General features: G+C 41.6%; 1 protein-coding gene across 1 annotated transcript in view; it reads right to left on the bottom strand.

Moving 5' to 3' along the window:
* St8sia6 (ST8 alpha-N-acetyl-neuraminide alpha-2,8-sialyltransferase 6) overlaps positions 1–25,286 on the bottom strand; it is a 153,080-nt gene that overhangs the window by 69,390 nt on the left and 58,404 nt on the right. Inside the window, exon 3 of the mRNA XM_052157409.1 lies at positions 10,215–10,304. Within this exon, the coding sequence (XP_052013369.1) occupies positions 10,215–10,304 (90 nt within the window). The remainder of the gene's footprint in view (positions 1–10,214; positions 10,305–25,286) is intronic.

The raw sequence follows: 25,286 nt of genomic DNA, 5'->3' as shown, positions 1-25,286 counted from the left end.
AGAAAGAAATTAGGGAAATGACCCCCTTCACAATAGCCACAAACAGTATAAAGTATCTTGGGGTGACTCTTACCAAACATGTGAAAGATCTGTATGACAAGAACTTCAAGACTCTGAAGAAGGAAATGGAAGAAGACCTCAAAAAATGGGAAAACCTCCCATGCTCATGGATCGGTAGAATCAATATAGTTAAAATGGCCATTTTGCCTAAAGCACTATACAGATTCAATGCAATACCCATCAAAATCCCAACTCAATTCTTCACAGAGTTAGAAAGAGCAATTATCAAATTCATCTGGAACAACAAAAAACCCAGGATAGCTAAAACTATTCTCAGCAACAAAAGAAAATCTGGGGGAATCAGTATCCCTGACCTCAAGCAATACTACAGAGCAATAGTGTTAAAAACTGCATGGTATTGGTACAGTGACAGGCAGGAGGATCAATGGAACAGGATTGAAGATCCAGAAATGAACCCACACACCTATGGCCACTTGATCCTCGACAAAGAGGCTGAAAACATCCAATGGAAAAAAGATAGCCTTTTCAACAAATGGTGCTGGTTCAACTGGAGGTCAGCATGCAGAAGAATGCGAATTGATCCATCCTTGTCTCCTTGTACTAAGCTCAAATCCAAATGGATCAAGGACCTCCACATAAAGCCAGACACTCTGAAGCTAATAGAAAAGAAACTGGGGAAGACCCTTGAGGACATCGGTACAGGGAGAAAGTTTCTGAACAGAACACCAATAGCGTATGCTCTAAGAGCAAGAATTGACAAATGGGACCTCATAAGGTTACAGAGTTTCTGTAAGGCAAAGGACACCATCAAGAGGACAGATCGGCAACCAACAAATTGGGAAAAGATCTTCACCAATCCTACATCAGATAGAGGGCTAATATCCAATATATATAAAGAACTCAAGAAGTTAGACTCCAGAAAACCGAACAACCCTATTAAAAAATGGGGTACAGAGTTAAACAAAGAATTCTCACCTGAAGAACTTCGGATGGCGGAGAAGCATCTTAAAAAATGTTCAACTTCATTAGTCATTAGGGAAATGCAAATCAAAACAACCCTAAGATTTCATCTTACACCAGTCAGAATGGCTAAGATTAAAAATTCAGGAGACAGCAGGTGTTGGAGAGGGTGCGGAGAAAGAGGAACACTCCTCCACTGCTGGTGGGGTTGCAAATTGGTACAACCACTCTGGAAAGCAGTCTGGCGGTTCCTCCGAAAACTGGGCACCTCACTTCCAGAAGATCCTGCTATACCACTCCTGGGCATATACCCAGAGGATTCCCCACCATGTAATAAGGATACATGCTCTACTATGTTCATAGCAGCCCTATTTATAATTGCCAGATGCTGGAAAGAACCCAGGTATCCCTCAACAGAAGAGTGGATACAAAAAATGTGGTATATCTACACAATGGAGTACTATTCAGCCATTAGAAACAATGAATTCATGAAATTCTTAGGCAAATGGATGGAGTTAGAGAACATCATACTAAGTGAGGTAACCCAGACTCAAAAGGTGAATCATGGTATGCACTCACTAATAAGTGGTTATTAACCTAGAAAACTGGAATACCCAAAACATAATCCACACATCAAATGAGATACAAGAAGAAAGCAGGAGTGGTCCCTGGTTCTGGAAAGACTCAGTGAAACAGTATTTGGCAAAACCAGAACGGGTAACTGGGAAGGGGTGGGAGGGAGGACAGGGGAAGAGAAGGGGGCTTACGGGACTTTCGGGGAGGGGGGGGGCTAGAAAAGGGGAAATCATTTGAAATGTAAATAAATTATATCGAATAAAAAAAATACTATATATAAAAAAAAAAACATAGTTTGCATTGTGGAAATGACAGCAAGCAACCAAATGTTGATTAATGGACTTGATGTTGCGTAGTTATCTTTCAAAATCAGAAACATGCGCGTGCGCGCGCACGCGCGCGCACACACACACACACACACACACACACAGAGAGAGAGAGAGAGAGAGAGAGAGAGAGAGAACTAGAGGGGAGAAATCTTATTTTTCCTCTCCATAACTAGGTCAGCTGATTTGGAATAAGTCATAATCCCATTTTCCCCTTCTTTTTAACCTTAGGGAATCAGATTTCATCAAATGATAAACAAATGTACTACAACCAAACAATGCATGTGGGTCAGAAGAACTTAAGAAACGATTGCTTCAAGCTCTTGAGTTGTGATTGTTGGTCTTCTTGTCCTCGTGAAGATGCATCATATCATTAAACACCCCATGAATAGAGTTGGAGAAGTGTGTTTTGTTACAAGTGCAGAAAGATGTCACAGATGCCTGTACCAGCCCACAAGCCTCCCAACGTAAATTTTGATGTCAGTAGCAGCATCCTTTGCTTTGGCTTCTGGGAGATATGTGAAGTACAGATCCTGTGCTGAGAGTATCTGCACATATGTGTGGGTGCCTGCAGAAGCCCCGAGAGGGCATTAGATCCTCTGGAGCTGGAGTGACGCCATTGTAAGCTGCCCAATGTGGGTACCAGGAACCAAATTTGGGTCCTCTGAAGAAGCAGCAAGCACTCTTAGCCAGTGAGCCATCTCTCCTGGCTCGTAAGATATAGATTTTATATTCTGCTCATTGATAAGCTTCTTGATCATCATTTGCTGTTTTCTGACCCAGTTCTTTTCACCAATGACCTGAAAACATGCTAGAACCCTGGGCCTTTAAATACTGACCAGAAAGAACCAGCTTAATCGGTCAGAGAAGAAGAGAGCCAAAAGTGTGCATGTCGCCTTCAAAAGCAACTTTAAAGTTGCAGGGACACGCATCATTTATCATTCTAGGCCCAAAAGATCTTGAAAAGGACTTAAAAAAAAATTTTCCCTTCTACAATGCAACTTGAGATTTAGAAATCCTTGCTTTGTTAGCAGGCTGTCAAGTCAAATGCTCACCCTCTGGCTGTGCTGCTGTAATTTACACCATCTCTTTTCACACAGTAATTCAGGTCATGCTGTTCTCTCCAGGGTAATAAAGAATGACAAAGTTTTAGGGCCAGTCTCCAAGCCACTTCACATGTCACCTGCAAGGCAGTGCCTGTTCAAGGAGCACCTTTATGCTGCCCCACGAAGAAGGCATCTTTCAGGAAATTCTGCTGTAATTGAAAATCGAATGGTATGCAATGGTAACGTATATACTGACTAAGTAGTCTATGGAACAGTCACAGACCAACAGTGCCAGACGGAAGTTCCGAATCATAATTCTGAGCACTGTACCTTAGCCAGGAAAACTGTCTGAATACAAAGTGGGCCTTTCACGCTTTAATGATTTTGCAGAAAGTTGCAAGGCAAGGGCTTACACTTACTTCTGAAGAAGATCTTGGATCCTCTTAGAGGAGATACTTTTTAAAAGGCTCAAAGATTCAAAAGATGTTGAAGGTCGCTGTTAAATACCTTTTTTTTTTTGCTTTAAAATTTTATTTTATTATTTTATGTATGTGGGTATTTTCCCTGCATGTATGTCTGTATTCCTTTATGTGCCGTTGGAGGACAGATGAGGGTGTTGAATCAGATCCTCTGGGACTGAATTACAAATAGTTGTTGAGTCACCACGTGTTTGCTCAGGATTGAACCAGGAAGGGCAGACAGTGAGTGGTCTTAACCACTTATCCATCTCTCCAGTTTGGTGTTTGTGTGTATGTGTGTATTTGTTTGTTTGGTTGGTTTTTTTGTTTGTTTGTTTGGTTCGTTTTTGTTGGTTTTGTTGTTGCTGCTGTTTTGGCTTTGTTTTGTTTGTGTTTTGTGACAAGGCCTCCATCTCAGGCCTCAAACTTCCTGTGAAGCTGAGAAGAAGCTTGAACTTTTCATTCTCCTGATTCTGCCTTCCAAGTGCTGGGCTTACAAATTTTAATCTCCCAATTTTATGTGCTACCAGGATCAAACCTAGAGCTTCTTGGGCATGCTAGGCAAGCCCTCTATCAAGGAGCTACATCCTCCACTGTTATGTAAAAGAACTACTTTTTTTTTTCATTTGAAGAGATGATTTAAGGGTTCTGTGCTGGTTAGTTTTATGTCAACTTGACACAAGCTAGTCATCTTAAAGAAGGGACTCTCAAGAAAATACTTCCATATGATCAGGCTGCAGGCAAGACTGTAGGGCATTTTCTTAATTAGTGATTGACAGGAGAGGGTCCAGCCCTTTATAGGTGATGCCATCCCTTGATTTGTGGTCCTTGGTTCTATTAGAAAGCAGACTGAATAAGCCATGTGTGCAAGCCAGTTAGTAACACCACTCCATGGCATCTGCATCAGCTCCTGCCTCCAGGTTCCTTTTCTGTTTGAGTTCCTGTCCTGACTTCCTTCAAAGATGAACAGGGATATAGAAGTGTAAATCAAATAAGTCCTTTTGTCCCCAACTTGCTTGTGGTCATGGTGTGTCGTTGTAGCAATAGTAACCCAACTAAGACAAGGCCTATAATTAATAGAATGATCAGAATGGTAAAGCTATTAAATACATATGGAATAAGGATGCCTGGTTGACCTTAACTGATAGTGTTCTCTTTCCACAACCTTAAGTTTTGGCTGAAAACAAAACTGTTGTTGGACATCAACAGCAGTCACAATCTACTGACTCAAAGCAGTCAGCAGGGTATGAGTAAGGTTGGAGTCTCTGTATACTGGGTAGAATATGTAATTTCACTTTGTCTTCCCAAGGCACTAACTGTTAGAGATGATTATCAGAATCACTGAGTCAATATTTAGTGGGAATACGCCTGAGGGAGTTTCCTCATCAGTAAGGAACACTGATCATAGTGTGTAGACAGGAAGGGTTTTGCATTAAGACATTTTGAGTTCTGAGAGATTTCACTAGGGCAGCTCATCATTCTGATCAAACAGTGGAGACTAAATATCATAACTCTAATTTGGGAATGAAATCCTGAAGCCAAAAAGAAGAGATTGTTAAAAAAAAAAATTGCTAGCATTTGGGTGTTAAATGTCCCTCAAAAGCTCCTGCTCCTTGCTTGTTCTCTTTCTCTGTCTTCTTGTCCCTTCCCATCTCTCTCTCCACATGCTCATTCATGGCCAGCCTCTACTTCGCTACTCTCTCTCTCTCTCTCTCTCTCTCTCTCTCTCTCTCTCTCTCAATACCTTTCTCTGTCTCTACTACCCTCTTAATTCCCCTCCCCATGCCTTTAATAAACTCTATTCTATACTAAAAACAATGTCCCTCGAAAGTCTCTCTCCCATTTGCCACTGTTGAGAGATGGTGGTAACTTAGAGATAAGACTTGGTAAGAACGTGGCAGTTCCTGGAGATGAGTGTTTGAAGAGGACTGTGGGATTCTCTTGGGTTTGCATTCTAGTCATGTGGATGCTGCTTTCTCTCTGGAGGCCTAAGAGTTTCCTATCTGTCTGATCATACACAAAAGCATCTAAGATTCTAGTCCCTGAAAATATCTTTTCTCTTCATAAGCTGATTTGTCTTTGGTATTGGTTACAGCAAATAAAACCTGACTAACCACAAAAGAGGCAGAGAAACCAAGGGAAGGGATGATTAAGACTCCACCTCAAGAGCACCTTTGAAACAACCACTCTAGGTTAAGTGACTTCATTTGTCTGAAGCAATGAAGACCACAGTAGACAACTTGGATATCAATACAACTGTTTTTCTAAATATACAAGCAAAAACTATAAATAGTAAGTTTGTCATAATGAGAAATGGGCAAACTAACAATGATAAGCTTGTACTTTTAATACAGTTTAATATTGCTGTTGAGTAGAAAGAAAAAACCTAGTAAAAAGGATTATACTGAAGAAACCTGGAAGAGACAGTCAGGGGCAAAGGATCAGTTAGAAAATCAACCCCAGAAAAGCATAAGCCCAAAATCACAGAAGGAGTCTCATAAAGAAAAACCAGCATCAAAAGAGTTAAAACTTAGGGATTGACTGATGATAATTTTCAGTACTTACAGATTATATAGTATAGAAAGTATTTTACAGGCTTAAGAAATAAATGACTTCACTTCCTTATTCCATAAACATTTATGGAATTTCCTAATAATTAAGGGTGCCTAGTTCATGTACAGGCACCAGAGACAGAACTAAAAATAAGACACTTCTCACCTTGGAGTTCAAGGTTTTAAACAGAGAATAAAGAATTTTGGAGGTGAGGATGAAGAAAATGTGTCTATTATGTAAGCATGATGACCACAGTGTGCTTGATCCCCAGAAGCCCCTAAAAGGCAAGAGAGGCATTAGACTTCCAGCTCAGTGAGAGACCTTGTTGAGGACTGAAAATGGAGAAGGATTTACAGACATCAATCTCCGGTCTTCACGGACAATCATGTACATGTATGCATATGTCCACACAACCTTATTAACTACATATACAACACACATGCACACACATACACACACAGATAGAGACATACATGCACACAGAGAGAGAGAGACACAGACAGACAGGCAGACAGACAGACACAGAAAGACACATACACTGAGAAACAGACAAATACACACACAGAGACACAGACAGACAGACAGACACAGAAAGACACATACACTGAGAAACAGACAAATACACACAGAGAAACAGACACACACAGAGAGAGAGACAGTCAGAGAGAGACACACAGAGATAGAGAGATAGACCAGAAACCCACAGACACACACAGAGAGACAGACACACAGATAGAGAGACAGGCACACACAGAGAGACACAGAGTGACAGACACACACAGAGATAGAGAGACGGGCACACACACAGAGACACAGAGAGACAGACAGGCACATGTACACAGAGACAGAGACACAGAGAGACAGACAGACATACACAGAGACAGAAACAGATAGACACACACACAAAGAGACAGACAGAGACACACAGAGATAGAGAGACAGACAGGACACACACAGACACACAGAGAGAGACAGACAAAGATAGAGAGACAGGCACACACAGAGAAACACAGAGCGACAGACATGCACAGAGATAGAGAGACAGGCACACACACACAGACACAGAGAGACAGACAGGCACACGTACACAGAGACAAAGACACAGAGAGACAGACAGACACATGAGAGAGAGAGAGAGAGAGACAGAGACAGAGAAAGTAAATTGCCATGCATAAGATTCATTCTACTGATTGTCCTATTTCTACTGCTTAATTGTCCTTTTATTCAAAAATGTAGTCAACACTAGGCAGAAATAAAAAGAGCACTATTTCCCACCCACTGTAACTCTGTCTCCTAAATCCTATTTTAGCAACCTGAAAGGGACAAATCACCCGATGAAAGAGAAAATTCTAACTCTTTAACAGACCATGACAAAAATAGGGCTAAATAATTATTTCTAAGAAAATGAAATTGCTTTTTTTTTTTTTTATCACCATACACTGAATGGCTTTCCCAATTGTCCCCTGCAAGTTTCCTAATTGTCCCCTGGTTATAGAACTCACAATTCCTGACAACAGACAATACAACTGAAAAAATTAGTCTCCCGTGTGCCAGAATAACACGTTCCTAGCAGTGGGCCATTTGTGCCTGCTCTCTCCAGACCTTTCCTGCACAGAAGACTAGTGCAGGCTAATTATATGAGCTAATCGAAAAATTGTTTGTGTAATGGGAAGGCAAGACCTAGAAGAACAGCTAAGGAAAGGTCTCACCATCAAACCCCAAACAACAGGACAAGGCTGAGAAAATGCCCAGGAGAGCATTGGCTGGGCATTCTCATTAGCATGCTGCAGTTAACCGGCTGCCCCTGCTCACCAAGCATTGTCAGATACCCCACCTCAGGTCAGAACATTAGAGAACTTCCCCATGCTAACTCAGCACTTTGCCAGGATGTACGGAAGCTGATCATCCTTCTTTTGAAGACTTTAAGGAGAAAACATGGACAACATCACTGAGAGAGTCAGCCAGAGGTTAGGGCCACATGCTGACATGCGTTTGGGAGGAGTAGACAGCTTTCTGCAGGGCTTGCTAAAGCAAAGAGTATCATTTTCTACTTCCAGCTTTCATATTTCTTGGTGTCATGTGTCTGATATGTGAAGGGTACATATCTGATATCACATGTACAAGAGATTTAGAAGGGAGAGGCTCTCTGGAAAAGCTATACCCAAGTCTTGTAACAGTCACTGGCCTAAAAACAAGACAGTAGTTATGACAGGATCAAAGCAGCTGTGAAGTGCTGCATGCAATGCATGAGCGACTCTGAGTCCAGTGAGTGGACTGTATAGGTGAGAAGCATTGGCACACCTGTCCAATCTGTCGACAGGACTGTTCTCAAGAGTGAGGTCAGATTATAGGGACTATTAACAATGTATCACTGAGCTGAAAGGGAAAAAGAGGATGATGGAGAGGGAGGGAGGGAAGAACAAAAAGATAGATAGATAGATAGATAGATAGATAGATAGATAGATAGATAGATAGATATTCATAAAGTCATATTCGTCTTTTTGCCAATGATGTGTTGCAGTTAACCTGAAAACCTGGAATGGCCTTGTATGGAGAACATTTTTTTCTCCTTGCTCTTTTTGATCTAATCCAACAAATAAACAGTAAAAGAGCCTAGAGTCTGCAGAGGAAGACTGTGTAGGCTCACCTTTCTGAACAAAGACAGCCAAAAATCAGGGAGCTACAAAGGACTAGAAGTGAGAACAGAGCATTGGGAGCAACAATGGAGGCAACACAGTATAGAAGATCTCTCCAGCAAGCTTATCACTAATCACATGGATCTGAAGAAAAGTCTCTAACTGTCCATCTTTTGTGCAGGATGAGGCTGTCCAATTGGATTGACTCAAATCAGAGCGCATGTAACACTGTTATGCTTTCTGCTGAGTTCAAGGATTCGGGTAGTCAGGAGGCTCAGACAAAACACAGAGAGGGCTGGGACTTCAAGGGCTGACATGCTGGTCTAGCCTTCCCAAGGTGGATTTAGTCTAGAACAGTCCATGAGGTTTCTATGTGAGCTGCGTAAGATTCTCCACACAGCAGGCTCCATTGTACAATAGCTCCCTGTTATATAAAGAAAGTGCAGACCATTCTCAAAGGGGACCTGCCTTCTTCTGCATGCTGGGAGCACTCAGCTCTTAGTTGGGAAGCAGCCTGCTAGGGAACTCAAAGCATTTAGTAGAAGTCCTAAACTGGCTTGCCCCAAGGTATAATTGCAGAGCAGGCTGAACCAGTCCACCTACACCCTGGCATCTCTTCTCAGGTCAGCTTCCCACACATTCAGGAAAGAGAATGTGGATTACCTGCTCAAACCCTTCCTCCATTAGCACCATTTTTTACGGTTGAAAAGTAAGAAAGGGGTATTAGCATAAAGCATGGAAGGAAAGCACCAAGAAGGAAGAAGGACCCTGGGTCAGTCTCCCTTGAAGAGACGCCTATGAGGAAATCAACTCCGTCTCTTGCCTATAGCCAGTTTCTCCCTTTCTCAGCCAAGCACTCAGCAAATGAAATATAGAGCACTTCTTTTCAGAAGATTCTCTCGCCCTTCCCACCCCACACGCCCCCTTTACACCCCCTCTTTTTCTTTCTTTTTGGCAGTCCTGGGATTGAACCTTGGGCCCAGTATGTGTAAAACAAGCCCCTACGACTTGAGATTCACACCCAGTCTCCTTCAGGGAGCTAACAAACACAACACAACTCCATGCTTCACAGGCAGAGCCTCAGTCCAGTCCTACTAGATTTTTCCAGCTATGATCCAAGCACTACCCCAGACATCAGAACCCCAGGCCACCAACACCTCTTCTATGAATAGTGATTAGACATGTTGGCTAGCCTTCTCCCTGGTTTGAAGAAGATGTAGGAGATCATTGGAAAACTGTGAGATTGTAAACTCCAGTCAGTGAGTGATGGGTGAGCCAGAGGTGAACCATTAACCTCAAGTGGTAAGCAAAATTTTGTGCAAGGGAGCATTTTCCTAGGATAATGCCTCAAACAGACATCAAATTTTCAGAAGAGTGTGCAGGCTTTAAATTTTAGCCAGAATGCATAAAGCATAATAAATGTGGATTTAGGACAGAGAATCTGAGTCCTATTGCCAAGGCATGAACTTGATCTGCACTGTGTTCCTGCTCTATCCCCCTCAACTGGGGGTACATTCTCAGAGCCAAGTCAAGCCTGAAGTGAGCCCAGCCTTATTTCCCAAATCATTTCAAATATGCTTTGGGCTGCTTTGAAAACAAAACACTTATTTAAATCGAAATGTGAGGAGTGAAACTTACCGTCTCGTTTTGTTAGATAAAGAGTTCAAACTATACTGCAGGTCTTTGCACTTCTCTGTCATTTGTGGTGTCTTCTCATCCACATATGTGCTGGAAAAAAGTTGGAAAAAAATTGATTTAATATCAAAGTATGTAAGATATTATTAATAAAAATAAGATTTAATTGATAAGGGGTATATGCAAATGAAGACTGGACTTTATTCCATTATTGAATTTCTCCCTGGGAAAGGAAATTGATATCGTTACCTCTGATGGATCTAAATTTTAAAAAGTACACTATAAAATTAAACCGAAAAGAAATCCGTGCTGAAGACATTGTATTTCCATTTTTCCTTTTTGTATTTTCAGTTTAGTATTTATAATAAATAAATGGTTTTAATGGTTGTATGTAAATAGCCTTTTTTTTTTAAAAAAAAAAAAAGAGCTGTCTTTGGTAAGAAGCTTAGAGACACAGGAAATTAATGTTTTCTCCATAAAGAACACAGTGGATCTGGCTTCTGATTGTGGCATTAGTTCTGATATATGAGCCCCACATGATGGTTTTTATGAACTCAGAAAATCGGAGGTAGAACACAAGCAAACCAAAAATCAGCAGCAAGACAAAGGCAATGGACTCTGGCACACAATGAACTCCCGAGGGGCACAACATGTTGCTTAAATGACTCTCTGAGATAACAAGTCTCGTGGACACAGACACGTCCAGTAACTGACTCCCGGACACTGTGAGGGTCATGAACACAGTGTAAACACACTGTGCCTGGATCCACCAGGCAAAAGATCAGCAGATTCTAGATCTTTTCTGGAGCCAAGACAGACAGGACTTATTGATATGCTAGGCATGAGAGGTGATAGAAAAGAGGGCAAGAAGGTAAAGAGATAAGCAAGATAGATTCATGGCTAACTCGACAATAGTTTTCAGAGGGACTTCCTAAAAGTACTGGGTGTGGGTTATCTATGGGTTCACAAAATCTTACCAAGGGCCAGTGCATAATGCCTACAAAGCTTGGTGACCTGTTTTCAGTTCTTGGAACAGGCAGTGGAAAGAACAGTTTCCCACAAGTTGTCTGACCTTCACGGTGTGTGAGCATGGCACACACACACACACACACACACACAATCTATCTGTCTGTCTGTCTGTCTATCTCTCTCTCTCTCTATCTCCTGTATACACACCAAATAATATCAATAATAATACCTTTGATAAAACGAACTGTCTCGGAATCCCGATGTAATTTCTTTCCCCACTCCTTCTTTCCCACCTCCCATCCTCTCTCCAGCAACTCTTCCTGCGCTCTTCGGATGTCTTATCACACTCTCAAGCATTTGTTTATTTCTAATTTGTGGTGTGTTTTATTCAGGCAGCACCGTTAATGAAGTGAATTACCCAGCCAGCAGTGCCCAGAATTATGATGGCCTCGTAATGCTCAATTGTGGGTCAGTGACAACCAGGCACCAATAGAACCGTCATGTACACCTTCCCTTAAACTGGAGAGTATCTTTCTTAATAAAAACAAAATAGCTTTGCCTGGCTATAAACCAGGCAGGCTGTGTGCAAATCTGAGGAGAGTATCTGATGCAGAGCGGAGGTGACAGGGGAGAGACTGAAGAGGCAAAGGGGGGATCTTTGGAGTCACCAGGATCACCTTGCCTCTGGGCTTCAGTCTGGTCTTAGCCTTTGGCAGGAGCGTTTCTCTTTCAAAATTCTTTCCAATAAGCATCAAACAGGATTAGATGGGGTGGGGTGGAGTATTTACAGAAAGACTTGACACATAAAAGCCAGTAACTGGCTGTTGAGTTCTTGCTCTAAACTCATTGTTGAACTTTGCCTTCAGGTCAGTCAGTCCCTCCTCGAGGCCAGTTATTCTCTCCTCAAGGGGGCTGCCTACACCTCTCTCTGCTGGGAGTCACTCAATCCCAAGAGAACAGACAAGCGGTCTTGTAGTTTTCTTTGCCTTCTGCGTCTTTCCATCCCTTTTTTTTTTTTTCACTTGAAATCTTCACTTTCTTCCCTGTCCTCTACCCTGCTCTGGGGTAAGGAAACAAGAAACCTCCACAGCTCTGAGGTGGGAAAACTCATGACCAGCAATCAGCTCCATCTTAAAGGTGGGCACGCGGCCTTGAGGGGATGTAATGACTAGTCTTTAACATCCGATTGGAGGGCAGCTTTCTGGTAAAGCAAAGGGAACAGAGAAAGGGGCAGTCACGAGGAAAACAGGAATGCCAAAGACTCTGAGTCAGAAACAACGTGGTAAAGACAAGAGACTGCAGTGAGCCAACTGTGGGCTGATGTGTACGCCTTCCCAGGGATCTAGTCAGAATGGTCCAACTCAAAGGACCAGGGTAAAGGTGAAACAGACCTGGCTATTGCAAGCCACAGAGATAGCCACAGAAGCAAAGGACATCACCGTCTGCTACAAGAAGCTCATTTTAAACGAGATGAATAATAAACGAGAAGATTCATCCAGTACTAACTCTCAATGAGACCTGAGCTGTTGGTGGAGGGAAAGAAAGCAGGGCAGGATTCAGACGGCTTCAGGATTCAGGCACTGTCTATACAAACAGATTCTGCAAGCTCCAAGTACGATTCGTTTCTGTCCCCTTGGAAGTCTTTATTGTTGTATAATTTCAGCTCATTGTAATTTTCAGAAGAAAACCCCTTACAAACTCACATCAAACAGAAGATAATGAGATTATATAGTCATCACCAAACTCCACACCAAGCACCTTCCCCACCCTCCAGCCTCCACCACCAAGGAGATGTGTCTTAGATAGCACCATGATTCTCTCCCTGGAGATATGATAGAACTTGGAGAGTAGGTTGGCTTTTAATGCTTCTCAGACCAGCAAGCTGAGATGACTCCAACTGACCTTCCTGGGGATGCTCCTCTGCAAGATGACCATCCCTGCTCACCTGCCCCTGAGCAATGCATCAAAGGTATTTGTCACATCTGTCACATATTGTCAGCACCCTAGATGCCTTCCTCCATGAACATCCCCCTCACTCGTTGCAAAATAAGTAACTGAAGAAATAAAGCTCCTACCATACATATCCCTGGACCTGATGCCTGTAGGGCTGGTGACTTGATAAACCCCTGGTGTCCAATCAGTCAGGCCTTCTATGCACCTTAGCAAGCCTATTTCAAGCCTCAGTTCTCTCAGTGGCCACTCTACACGGTCAGTTCTCCTGCTGTCTTGGCCACTCACTGCCCCCCTAACATCTCATTCAATCACGCTGCCTGTTTCAGAGAACACGGTGCTGCCGGGTGTGATTAATCCACAGCTGTCAGTCCTGACCTTCCGTCTAAAAGAAAGACCTCCTCTCTCACATGATGATAATGTATCTGCCACCCCATCCTTCTCTGTCTCCTCTGCGACCAGGCCCCTCTCTACTACTTTTTTTTGAAAGCCTCTCTGACTGTCTACCATTGCCATGATCAATCCACAACTGTCTGGAAACCAAAAGCAAAAATATGTCACCGTGCTATTCACCCTCTCTTTATTGCCCATCCTCATTGCAAGCCACAGCTGCCCTCTTTATAAATTCACTGACTGGCTCTCAGCAAGCATCACCATGTCAAAGGAGATCTCAGTGCCTTGTCTTCGCTTCCCAGCCTTCAGGGAATCTGGTTCCACCCACAGTCCTCCCTGCTCCCCAGCCTCTGACAGCTACTCACAACCCTTCTGCAGCTTTTCTTCTGGACTGTTCTGCATGTCTTGGTATTTTCTGTCACTCTTTTTCTGATATCACTTTAAAGTAATGACTGGTCTTCAGCTACAGGTCTTCTGCACGTTGCCTTGGGTCTCCTGCCTTTGAAACCTGCCTTCTCTCCCCAAGCCTCTCCACATACCTCTCTGTCTGTCATCTATCCTCATTGTCCCACAGTGCTCTGTCTCTCATGAACACTTGATCTGAGCTTGCCACTTCTCTTCTCCAAATCATCCCCCTTTGGGACATGTAGCCCACTTCTTAGTGGGGTATCTAAAGCATCAGCCATCTATCTGGCTAGCCTTTGACTATGAATTCAATGATGGTTTGCTAACCTCTAAATGGTACAAATTCCCTTTTCTCTCCATTCCCTGCAAGTCTTATACCATGAAATATGACCACCTCTATTACTTAATAATAGAATTTGTTTGTTTGGTGCCAACAGACAAGCCTTTGGGCATATTTTCAGCATGTCAGCATGTCAGGAGGAAGCACTCCTTGTAAGACTGCGGGGAGACAATACAAACCCAAGCATTTCGCCTATCATTGTTATCTCTGTGACTGCTGGGATTTCTTGAAAATTCTGTGTGGATAGGTCATCCTTGAGTTGAACGTGATCACTTTATACGTCCACCTGACAAGATGTCACCAGAAAGCAAGAAGTTGGTAGACTGTACTATCTCTTGCCAGGTAATAGACAGTAAGACTCTGGTACTGCAAAGGCTCTGTCTCAAAGAAATGATGTTACACAAATCTGCAGACTTTTGCCATTGGTACTTTGCATCCACCAAGACCTCTGAAGAACAGAATGAATTATAAGCTTCTGTGTGTGACCTGTAATCATGCAATCAGATCCCCGGTCAAGTAAAACATTCCCAGGAACAATCTGCATGCAAGGTTCTCAGGAACAGCACATGCAGCTAAGTTCTATTTATAGTAACATAATAGGTGTCACAAAAAAATGCTTAAAGTCTAATCAATTTTACTCTCTGAGGAATGGATGCATTAATAAATGGCAAAGAGTAGTTTCTAAACACAGAAAACTCAAATAATTATTTTTTAAAATAAATATTTTTAATATCCCTTTCATCTTCCAAGAGTAATGAGATGGGAAATCATGCTGACCACCAGCAGAAAACCCTATGGAGAGGGGTCTAGCAGGCTGGCCAGCCTCTTGGACTCAGGCCATGGTAGTCTCCTGAGTCCTAATTCTAAGCTCAGCAAACAAATTGTTTATGGTGTGCTCCCTACCCCAGGGTGGCTTTCTGAAAAGAGAAGTACAAGTGTGATGATTAATCTTGAGTTTCATCTTGATAGGAACTAAAATCAACCAAAAGACATGCCTCTGGGCAGGCTGATAGGGGTGCTCTTGGGAAGGGTGAACTAAATGGAGTAGATGCTACCTGAGAGTAGGCAGAACTTTCCAGAAGATTCAGAGTTGCAAGAAGATATGTCGTTCTTCATGTTTGCATCTTGCTAGTCTATGCATCTTCTACCCTTTCACTGCCACTGCTGCTGCCATCTTTCACTAATATTAGAACCCAGATTCTTCTGAAGATAGGAGCGTTTTAAGAATTTTCCAGGTCTTCAGCACCAGACTGAGACCACGGAATCCCAGGGCTATGAATTGGGCAGCTTATCAGGTTCTCAGATTCTTCAGCTCACAGACAGTCATTGATGGACTAACTGGTCCATTTGGTATAAGCCAACTGATAAGTCTTTTCTATTAATTGTTCATTCTATTAGTTCTGTTCCTCCAGAGACATCCAGACCACCATGTAGCTAGTTACTCTCCATCCCTATCAAAGTGGTGTTCTGACTTGAAAATCTTTCTTGGATGTGATAAGCATTGATTCTGAAATGCTCATACTCAAAAACAGATAACAGTGTGCCTTGGTGCCTACAAAGATGAGAGACAGACCCTGGTTTTCTCCTTTCCTTGGTCATCCATCAGTTGTGTGTGGAGTCTGTACCATGTGCCTGAGGAACGGGATATGAGATACTACAGTGAATAAGGCTATATCCTTGGAGCAAGCCATCTGCTGAGGAAGACAAGCAAGTATATGCATATATATCATTTGACTTTGCAGCATGATAGCCAGCTATTTTCCATAATCATATTAATTTCAAGAAACCATAAATCTGTGCATTTAATTCAAAATATGGGAACTGCTTTTAAAATGACAGCACAGATAGAGACTTATTCTTTTAAACATGAACACTGCTGGCAGCTTCAATTGTAAAATATTCTTCAGATCATCTCTGTTTACTTGGCTCTTATCTGTTTCCATTTACCATCAATGAAGATTAATCAGCCACCCCTCTATATTAAATCAGTTATCAAGATGCATTCATAGAAAGACAGTTTTTAAAACTGTAAATTCAAAGCTGTTGTAGATATGTAAAATGATATACATTAATGATTTTATTTTGCTCATAAGGGACCTAGTTAAAAGAAGAATCCACAGTACCAACACATTTATAAATCAAGAATATTGTGATGAACATGTGGCGGTGAAACAAGGTAGGAGTAAGATAATTCACATATTTATAGACAAAAATTAGTTTGCATGATATCTAAGGCTTAGAGTTCTCAAATATCTCCCATAGGATCCTACTAAGATAATTCAGAGTTGTGGGATCTAAACACAGCATACTTACTAATGAACCTGATGAACAGATTTCATGGTCACTGGAAAAGAAAAAGCATCAGCAGACTTAGCCAGTTGTGAACCCTATGAACTATAATGGCAATCTGACAGCCAAGGTGTGCCCACAATGGAAACAGTGGCACCACAGTGATGGGTGCAACCAACCACTTTTTTTTTAAATTAGATTTGGGGCAAGATCCATGGGAGAAATCATGCCTGGAACTACATCTGGTGACAACCCGTGGGTGTGGAGATCATGCAGGGGCTTAGATAGTACTGCTGTTTATCTAGGTTGATATGATATCAAACTGCCTTCTAAACACACGTGTTTGCAGCCGTAGACATATGATACTCTCTGCCTTAATCAGAAGCTTCATTCTGAAATGACTGTGTAAATGCATAGACTTATGGTTGTTTTAGATGCTGAGAATCAGGAACAACTGAGCACCCAGCTCTAAAAAGGGCATGGATGAGCCCCTCTAAGACCAACAATTGGAGAAAGCAGCAGCCTACAGAATGGGAAAGGATTTCTACCAACTGCACATCTGATAGAGGGTTAATATGCAAAATACATAATGTACTCCCAGATGACTGAAAAAAATCAAGAAAACAAATAACACAATTAACCATTGGAGCATGGATCTCAGCAGAATTCTCCAAAGAGGAAACTCAAATGACTGAGAAATACTTAAAGAAATGTTCATCATCCTAAGTCATCAGGGAAATGCAAAACGAAATGACTTTGAGATTTCATCTTATGCCTATCAGAATGACCAAGATCAATCAAACAAATGACAACTCATGCTGGCAAGGATCTGGAGCAAGGGGAATACTCACCCATTACTGGTGGGAGTGAAAACTCATACAGCCACTATAGAAATAAGCATGGCTTTTTCCTCAAGAGGTTGGGAATGGATATACCTCATGCTCCAGCTCTCTCACTTGTGGGCATACACCAAAAGGTCCCTTCATCTTACCACTTGCCACTTACTTAACTATGTTCTCTGATGCTCTATTCATAATAGTCAGAATTTGCAAACAAACTAGATGTCCCTCAACATATGAATGATAAAGAAAATGTGGAACATTTACACAATGGAACATTACTCATCCACTTAAAAAAATGAAATCATGAAATTCACAGGTATATCATGGATGGAACTAGAAAACAAAATCATCCTGAGTGAAGTAACTCAGAACCAGAAAGACAAATGTGGTATTTATTAGCTTTTATATCATGGAAAATAGCTGTTAAGTCCATGATAGCCAAGCTACAATCCATAGGAACACAGAGGTTAGGTATAGAGTAAGGAACTGGAGGGTGTGGGGGATCTCCACAGGAAAAGAAAACAGAATAGATAGTTATGAATGGGTGAAGGAAAGGTACTGGAATGGGAGAACCAAGTGTGGAGAGGATGGAAGAGAAGAAAAACAGAGGGAATATAGAGAGATAGTTCAAATTAAAGGAAATCTAATACTTACGTAGAAGCCCCTAGAAATCGATCCATATATAAAGGTAATCTAAATGAAATCACCAATTAATGGGTAAGACAGAACCCCTACAGGACATCTCTTGTCACCAAATGAAGCTTCCAGTGCCTAGATTTTGTTATATTTAATTGAGTTATTGGCCAAAGGCTCCCACCGAAATACCCCAGGCTATTGCCAAAACTAGAGGTTGCTCTCCACAAACTGATGCCAAGGTCCTATTGCTGAAGATAGCACCTACACAACTCATTAACCATGGAGAAGTTGATCTGGTGCTAACATCAAGTATTCACTCCTACATTTTAGTGTCTTTGGTACAGAAAGGTAAAGTGCATGGTACCAGGAGAAATATAAATACCTACCCAGCCACAAAACTTTTTGTCTACAGTGGTAGATCACAACTTGCTGGGACAATTGTGGTCCAAAGCTTGTAAGAATAAAAAAAAAGCCTAATATCTGATTTGATTTAAGGCTGACTCTATGAGATGGAACCCATAATTAACACTGCTTGGGTGATCAAGAACATGAAACTATACAGCCCAGGAACCTAGGGTAAAACTAAATACTATGGTTCTAGTAAACACATGTAAAATAACCCCTAATGACACTCTGATACACTCATAGATCAGTGCCTTGCTCAGCCATCATCAGAGAAGCTGCCTCCTGCAGCATATGGGAACAAATACAGAGACCATAGGCAGACAATATGCAGAGTGAGATACCTTGGAACACTCGATCCTAAATGTGATGTCTCTCAAGAAGAGGAGAAGAAAACAGTGTAAGCGTCAGAAGGGATGAAGGCCATCAAGGAAACAAGGCCCTCTAATCAACAGGCTCCATGCACATATGACTCCCAGAGACTGGGGTAGCATGCACAGGGCCTACATGGGTCTGCACAGTTGGGACCTAAAGCTGAAAGAAGTGGATACATGCCCCTACCCCCAACTCAACCACTATTGCCAATTAATAACCACTTGTTAATGAAACTTTGTTTTTATGTAAGTGAATCATACTATGGAAACAAACTATCTCAAGGACAGAATGCATGACTAGTAGATGGCCAACACAAAATGAACTCAATGTATCTTTGGAGGTTCCATGTCTCAGAATGTCAAGTTGTTTTTTTTTAATATTATTTTTGATGCTTATTTTATTTATGTCTCTTTTCCCTCATTTTTACTCTACAGGCCCTTTGAATATATATTTTTTGGGTTCCAGTACAGTTTTTATGGGGTTCCTGAGTGTGTGAATGAGCAGGTCTGTTTCGATTAGTATTTCTTTACCTTTTCTTGAGTGCTTTCCCTTTTGCTTGATTTGCCCTGTTCCTATTTGTTTTTGTTTTATCTTATTTTATTATTACCCCTTAGAAGCCTGTTTGTGTTCTAATGAGGGACAGAAAGAGAGTGGATATAGACTGGAGGGGAGGTGGAGAGGAACTGGGAGAGGGAGTAGAGGACGTGGAACTGTAATCAGGATCTTTTGTTTGAGCAGAAAAAAATCTACTTCAATAAAAGGAGACAAAAAGAACATGAAAAAAAAAGATGTCCCCACATCTTTAACAACACCATTACACAAGAGTGAATTCACAGTAACAGACTTAACTGACTTGCTTCTTCTGAACTCCAGTCCCTCCCCAACCCAAAGCACTCCTCAAAGAGAAATGGATGCCCCTGGCTTAGGTGTGGTGAGTTCTCTGGTACAGCCAGGAAGAACTGGTTTACATGAGTAGACTGATGTGTATGTGGGCTGGAGAGTAGACTGATGTGTATGTGGGGTGTTAACAAAAGGGCAAGCCTGATATGAAGATCAATGAACACTCCTAACCCAGTGGACAAGAGGATGGTCTTTTTAAAAATCATTCCATTCCTTTACATCTCAAATGATATCTCACTTCCTGGAGAGGCCTTCAAAAAAAAAAAAACCCATCCCACATCCACCCTCTCCTCCGTCCCCCGTGCCTCCATGAGGGTGTTCCTCCACCCACCCACCCTCTCCTGTCCCACCGCTCCAGCATCAAACCTCCACAGGACCACGCCTCCCCTCCCATTGCTGTCAGGCAAGGCCAACCTCTGCTACATGTGTATCTGGAGTCATGGATCCCTCCCGGTACACTCCTTGACCCAGTGCTTCCAGAGACTAGACCACAAGCCAAAGAGGGCAGACTTAATGACCATATTTAGGTAGCAAGAAAATAAAATGGGAGCAGGTTAGGAATCGTGGCAAACTTTGGGGCATCCATGTCTCACTTCACAAATGACTACTCCTGAAGTGTGAAATCTTAGGTGCTTGAAGCAAGTACAAAAGCTGTTAAGTCAGGAAGGAGTCTGCCTTTGGAATGTTTGCCAAAACAATGAAGATGGTTTTTTCTCCTTCCAGATCTGAACAATTTTAAAATAAAATAGTCTTTTTAATGACACAACTGTATTTTCTTACTCTATAATCAGGATTGTTTTATTTCTCATTGGGATTCTTTGAATTAGAAAGTCTCTGTTATGCTTAGGATAGTTTAATGCTAATATATATATTGTGTGTGTGTATGTGTATCTAAGGGTGCATGTAGACATGTGTGCACGTGTGCACGTGGAGGTCAAAGTACAAGTTAGTGTCATTCCTCAAGGACCACCCATTTTCTTTTTTAAACACAGGGTCTTTCACTGGCCTGAGGTTTGTAGAGCATGCTCAACTAGATCAACAGTGAACTCCAGAGATCCAACTGTCTCTGCCTCCCCACCAGTGAGATTACACGTGGTCCACTATACCCTGCTGAGTTCTAAGGATGAAACTTACTTCCTCATTTTTATGAGACAAGCACTTTACCAATGGAATTATCTCCTTACCTCTGTATCAATATAATTTTGACAGAAAAATGTACATATATTAGTGTGGTTAAGAATGAAGTACATAAGAGAAACATACACTTATGGTTATTAGGTAGTGGATATTTTGAATACCTTCCTTATGAAGGTATTCAACTGTTTCATTTATTCTTTTTGAGAATCATGGATGTTAGGTACTGGGTACTACATTTCAGTAAATGAGGAAAGTAAGACATCTCTACAATCACTCTCCTAGTTAAGAGTGGATCTTTAATTCTACATACGATGATTCTGTGTGCTTAACCATCATGATTCTAGTACCCTTCAATGGAACACTATCTGTAGCATTAATGCCTCCTCTTTCTGATCATCTCTTCTGAGTTTATGAGAACTTCCAGGGTTTTCTTTTTGATCAAACTCTGTTAAAGCTTAGCCTGAACTCTGTTCACCTAGCTCCTAGTATTGGGTATCCCCTTAAGAGCCCAATCTACCAATAACCTTGCTCAGTGGGGTTATCTTGAACCCCTTACCCTTGCTGAGTATTCTCAGGATCCCATCAAACTCACTGTCTACTGTCCCACACTTAGCTTTGACTGCTAACTTGACATATCCTAGAGTAACCTGAAAAGGGAGTCTCAGTTGAGGTATTTCTTAGATGAATTTGGATTGTGAGAATATCTGTGGAAGGTTGTCTTGATTGTTAATTTCTGTAGGAAGGCCCAGCCCAGTGTAGGAAGCACCATTCCTAAGTAGTCCTGAACCAGAAACTAAGAAACAAGAAGCTATATAAGAAACTAAAGCTAATAAATCTTTTAACCTTTAACTTCTCGCTTACTGAATAGCATTTTCTCACTCTATGCCAGAAGAATACTGAGTTACCCCCGTTGCATTACACAAACAATTCCCTCGGATTTCTGCTCATGGAAGACAAAATAGTATTTCCATATTATAGTATCAAACAGTAATTATATTTTTCATTCTGGTGACTCTTGGCCATGAATAAAAAGGAGATATAATGAGCATTATTTGCTCTTTAGAAAAGCAAACCACTAAATAATACATCTTAAGTGGAGTGCTATTCCAAAGATCAAAATATGAAACCATAACAAATAAAAAGTAATTTGTTTTTTATCAAAAAAAAAAAAAAGAAACTAAAGCTAAGCCTGTGAGTGAGGTAGCAACAGACATTTCCCATGGTTTCTGGCTCGTGTTCCTTTTCCTGAATTCCTAAATTGACTCCTTTCAGTGATAGAAGATGGTCTGGCTGTATAAGTCACCTGAAGTTTTCCTTCCCTGAATTCCTTTTGGTTAGTGTTTTTATGACATCATCAGAAAAGCAACCAGAGTATCTGATCACTTAGATCTGCCTTCAGCAGAATGCCACACTTGAGCCCTCCATGCCTTAAATCTTTCCCCTCTAATCATTTCCCATACCTTGACACCCCCATACATAAACAGCCCTTAGTTATAAATTCCAGCTTTTCCCCCTGCTCAGAGCTGAGCGCATGTTTGTCTACCATAAAACTCCATGACAGTAACACCTAAGGTGACAGGTATCTAAATAAAGTCCGCCTCACCAACAGAACAAGCGCATGGATGACTTTGTTTCTTGAAGCCATTTTTCACTGTTATACATTGTAGATAACAATAGCGACACAAAGCATTCTCCTTTATAGGCACGCAAATTTCCAGTGCAGAGACAACACCTCCATACATACACACACAGGAAAACTTAGCTGGGTCTTCACACTCACCTCACTTCTTAATTTATAAGTGTGTCTGTGGTATACACTCTCTTTCCTAACCATTATTACATTTCACACGTTTTCTCACTGATACATATCATAGAAGCCATACAGCGTTCACTCTCTCACACCTGAGTGAGATGTGCTCTTACCTTCTGAAAAATATTATCTTTTAGCATCCCACATACGCAGGCTGAAATCATTTCTGAACGGAATAAGCAGAGTACCCGGATCAAGAAAATAAACATTGGTGGCAAAAAAAAAAAAAAAAAAAAAAAAAAAAAAAAAAAAAAAAGACATTAATCCCGATCGCTATTCTGTTCCGTGTTGTACTATTAACCTTAGGAAAGTTATTTAACCTTTCTCTATCTGGGGATAATACTATCACGTGGAAGAGATGCAAAGTCTGTAGGAGGTAATGCATGGGAAAAGCTCAGCCCGGTAATGGGAATGGATAGCTAGCCCATGTAATAAACGGCATTCAGTGCACACTTCACTGTTTATCCTGTGTTGGCTGACCCTTGATGTAGTGCATCTCCAATGGCGGCATGCCCTTGGATCTCCTAGAAACTTTTATTAAAATGCAAATGTTGCTCTAGTAAATGGGGTTGGGCCCTAGTGTGCTGGACTTCTAATTGAGTCCCAAGTGGTGCCATTCTGCTGGGCTGGCGGGAGTGGTTTGAGTTATAAGGTCTTAAAAGTCTCTGAGTCAAGTTCTTCTGCCCTCATAGCCTCTTTTTTAATAGCCCATGATGGTTTAAAAACTAGTTGCCCAACGTGATATGATTTATAAGTACTGTGGGAAAACTTTCTGAGCCTGAGCATATCTGCAAAGGATTATCTAGATAAGGTTAATTGATGTGGGAAGATCTAGTCTGATGAGGGGGTACCATTGCATGGACTGGTGCCCAGAATTAAATAAAAAGGAGGAAAGCTGAACACGGGACCTGCCAGTCTCCACTCCCTGACTGTGTGTGCAACACAGTCAGTTACTTCATGTTCTCCACCACCACCACCAACCTCCTGCACTGTGACCTCAAACAGACCTTTCTCCCTTAAGTTGATAGGGTCAGGTATCATCCCAGCAATCAGAAAGGTAGCTAATACACCTGTGGTGAGACTTCACAGACCAAGATTCAGAGGATTCTTACAGCTGAAGTGCAATGTTGGTAGAAAAGGCAATAAAATAATTTGAAAATCTCGAGAACAAAATGAGCTAAATCGCATGTCACTAAGTGGGGATTCTTTTTTCCATATGAAAAGGCACAACAAAGGAAACTGTGTCTGAGGAGTTTTGTGCGCTGAGAACACTTAACGTAATTGCTTTTCTGACTCAGCTGCAAGGCTCAGTCTCTCAGCAGCTCTGCCACGGAGAACACAGGGTAACCTGCATCAAAGCAGAGCCTCCAGGCAGCCTTGCATGAAATCTGGCCTAAGAATGCAGCCTTTGAATGTCCATTATGCAAAGCCTTGATGACAGCTAAAAGATGCAGGTCACCTCTGAGAAGTCATCAGGGGATGCAGGCACAGGAGATGTCTTCAGATGTCAGTTATATCCACACTGAAGCATCCGTCTTGTCTCTCCAATGACAACTAGCATGTTCTTCCCAACCAAATGACTGCATTTCTGTGCTAGCAATAGTTTTTCACTCAGTCTTGGAGAATCAACCTTTGGACAAGAACATTAAGGAGAAAACACCTTGGTAACCCTCCCCCCACCACCACTACCACAAAACCCTACCATCACATCCTCCTCCTCCCCACCTTTTTTTCACTCAAATGGGTCTTAAACTTGCTGTTTAGCCCAGGCTAGCCTCAGATTTGGATGGGCCTCCCTCAGCCTCCTGGGTGCTGGGATTACAGATGTGCACTCCTATAATTACTGACTCTGGGTTACTATTGCAAGTGTCTGTGAGTGGCGTGGTGTATTCTTGGATCATTGTAAGAAAAGATGGAGCCATTGCTACCAGATGGGAAGCCAAGAGCCAGTCTGATGGTGCTCAGTCTAATGGAGGTAGAGACTTCAGAGAAGTCACATGTCACAGACATTTCATTGCTACAAGAACTAGCTGCGGAGTACACACGTGTGAGAATCTTCTCATGGCTGTTTGTATTTGGGTTTAGAAACCGATATTTTATAAGATGATAGAAACCCATGCATTTTTGAAGAAGGAATTCCACCTTGAATTCCTATCTTTCTCTGTGTTTGGCTGGGATCACGTAAGAGAGTACTGGCCTCCGCTAGTGGGTCACTGTAGACTATCCCTTTGTCTCCCTCTTGTGTGACTGATCATGTTCATAACTCCCTAATAAATTTAATTTATACCAATGAATGAATAAATATCCAAACAGACAGAAGCTTCAAGATTGCAATTTATATAGGGAAAAGGAAATTCCAAAGCCAGTCACAGTAAAATATTGAACAGTGTAGATAAAAAGAAATAGAGCTTGTAGAACAAGGGTCTTCTGATAAACCCCTTGCTAATTGTAAGAATTAGTTAATCTGATGGACTCAGTCTCTTAGCTCTATTTCATTGCGATTTTGTGACGTTTAAAATGAAGTTATTTAAATTTTCTCATTAATATTTAATGGAAGTCTAAGGGACGTATGTAGCCGAATTTACTGTGCTTAGGTATACTGTAATTAAGAAAGGTTAGGAGAGTGT

The sequence above is a fragment of the Apodemus sylvaticus genome, chromosome 14 (assembly GCF_947179515.1).
Source record: "Apodemus sylvaticus chromosome 14, mApoSyl1.1, whole genome shotgun sequence".
Lineage (NCBI taxonomy): Eukaryota > Metazoa > Chordata > Mammalia > Rodentia > Muridae > Apodemus > Apodemus sylvaticus.
The sequence above is the reverse complement of the archived record's forward strand: the minus strand, read 5'-3'. Positions and strand labels throughout refer to the sequence as shown.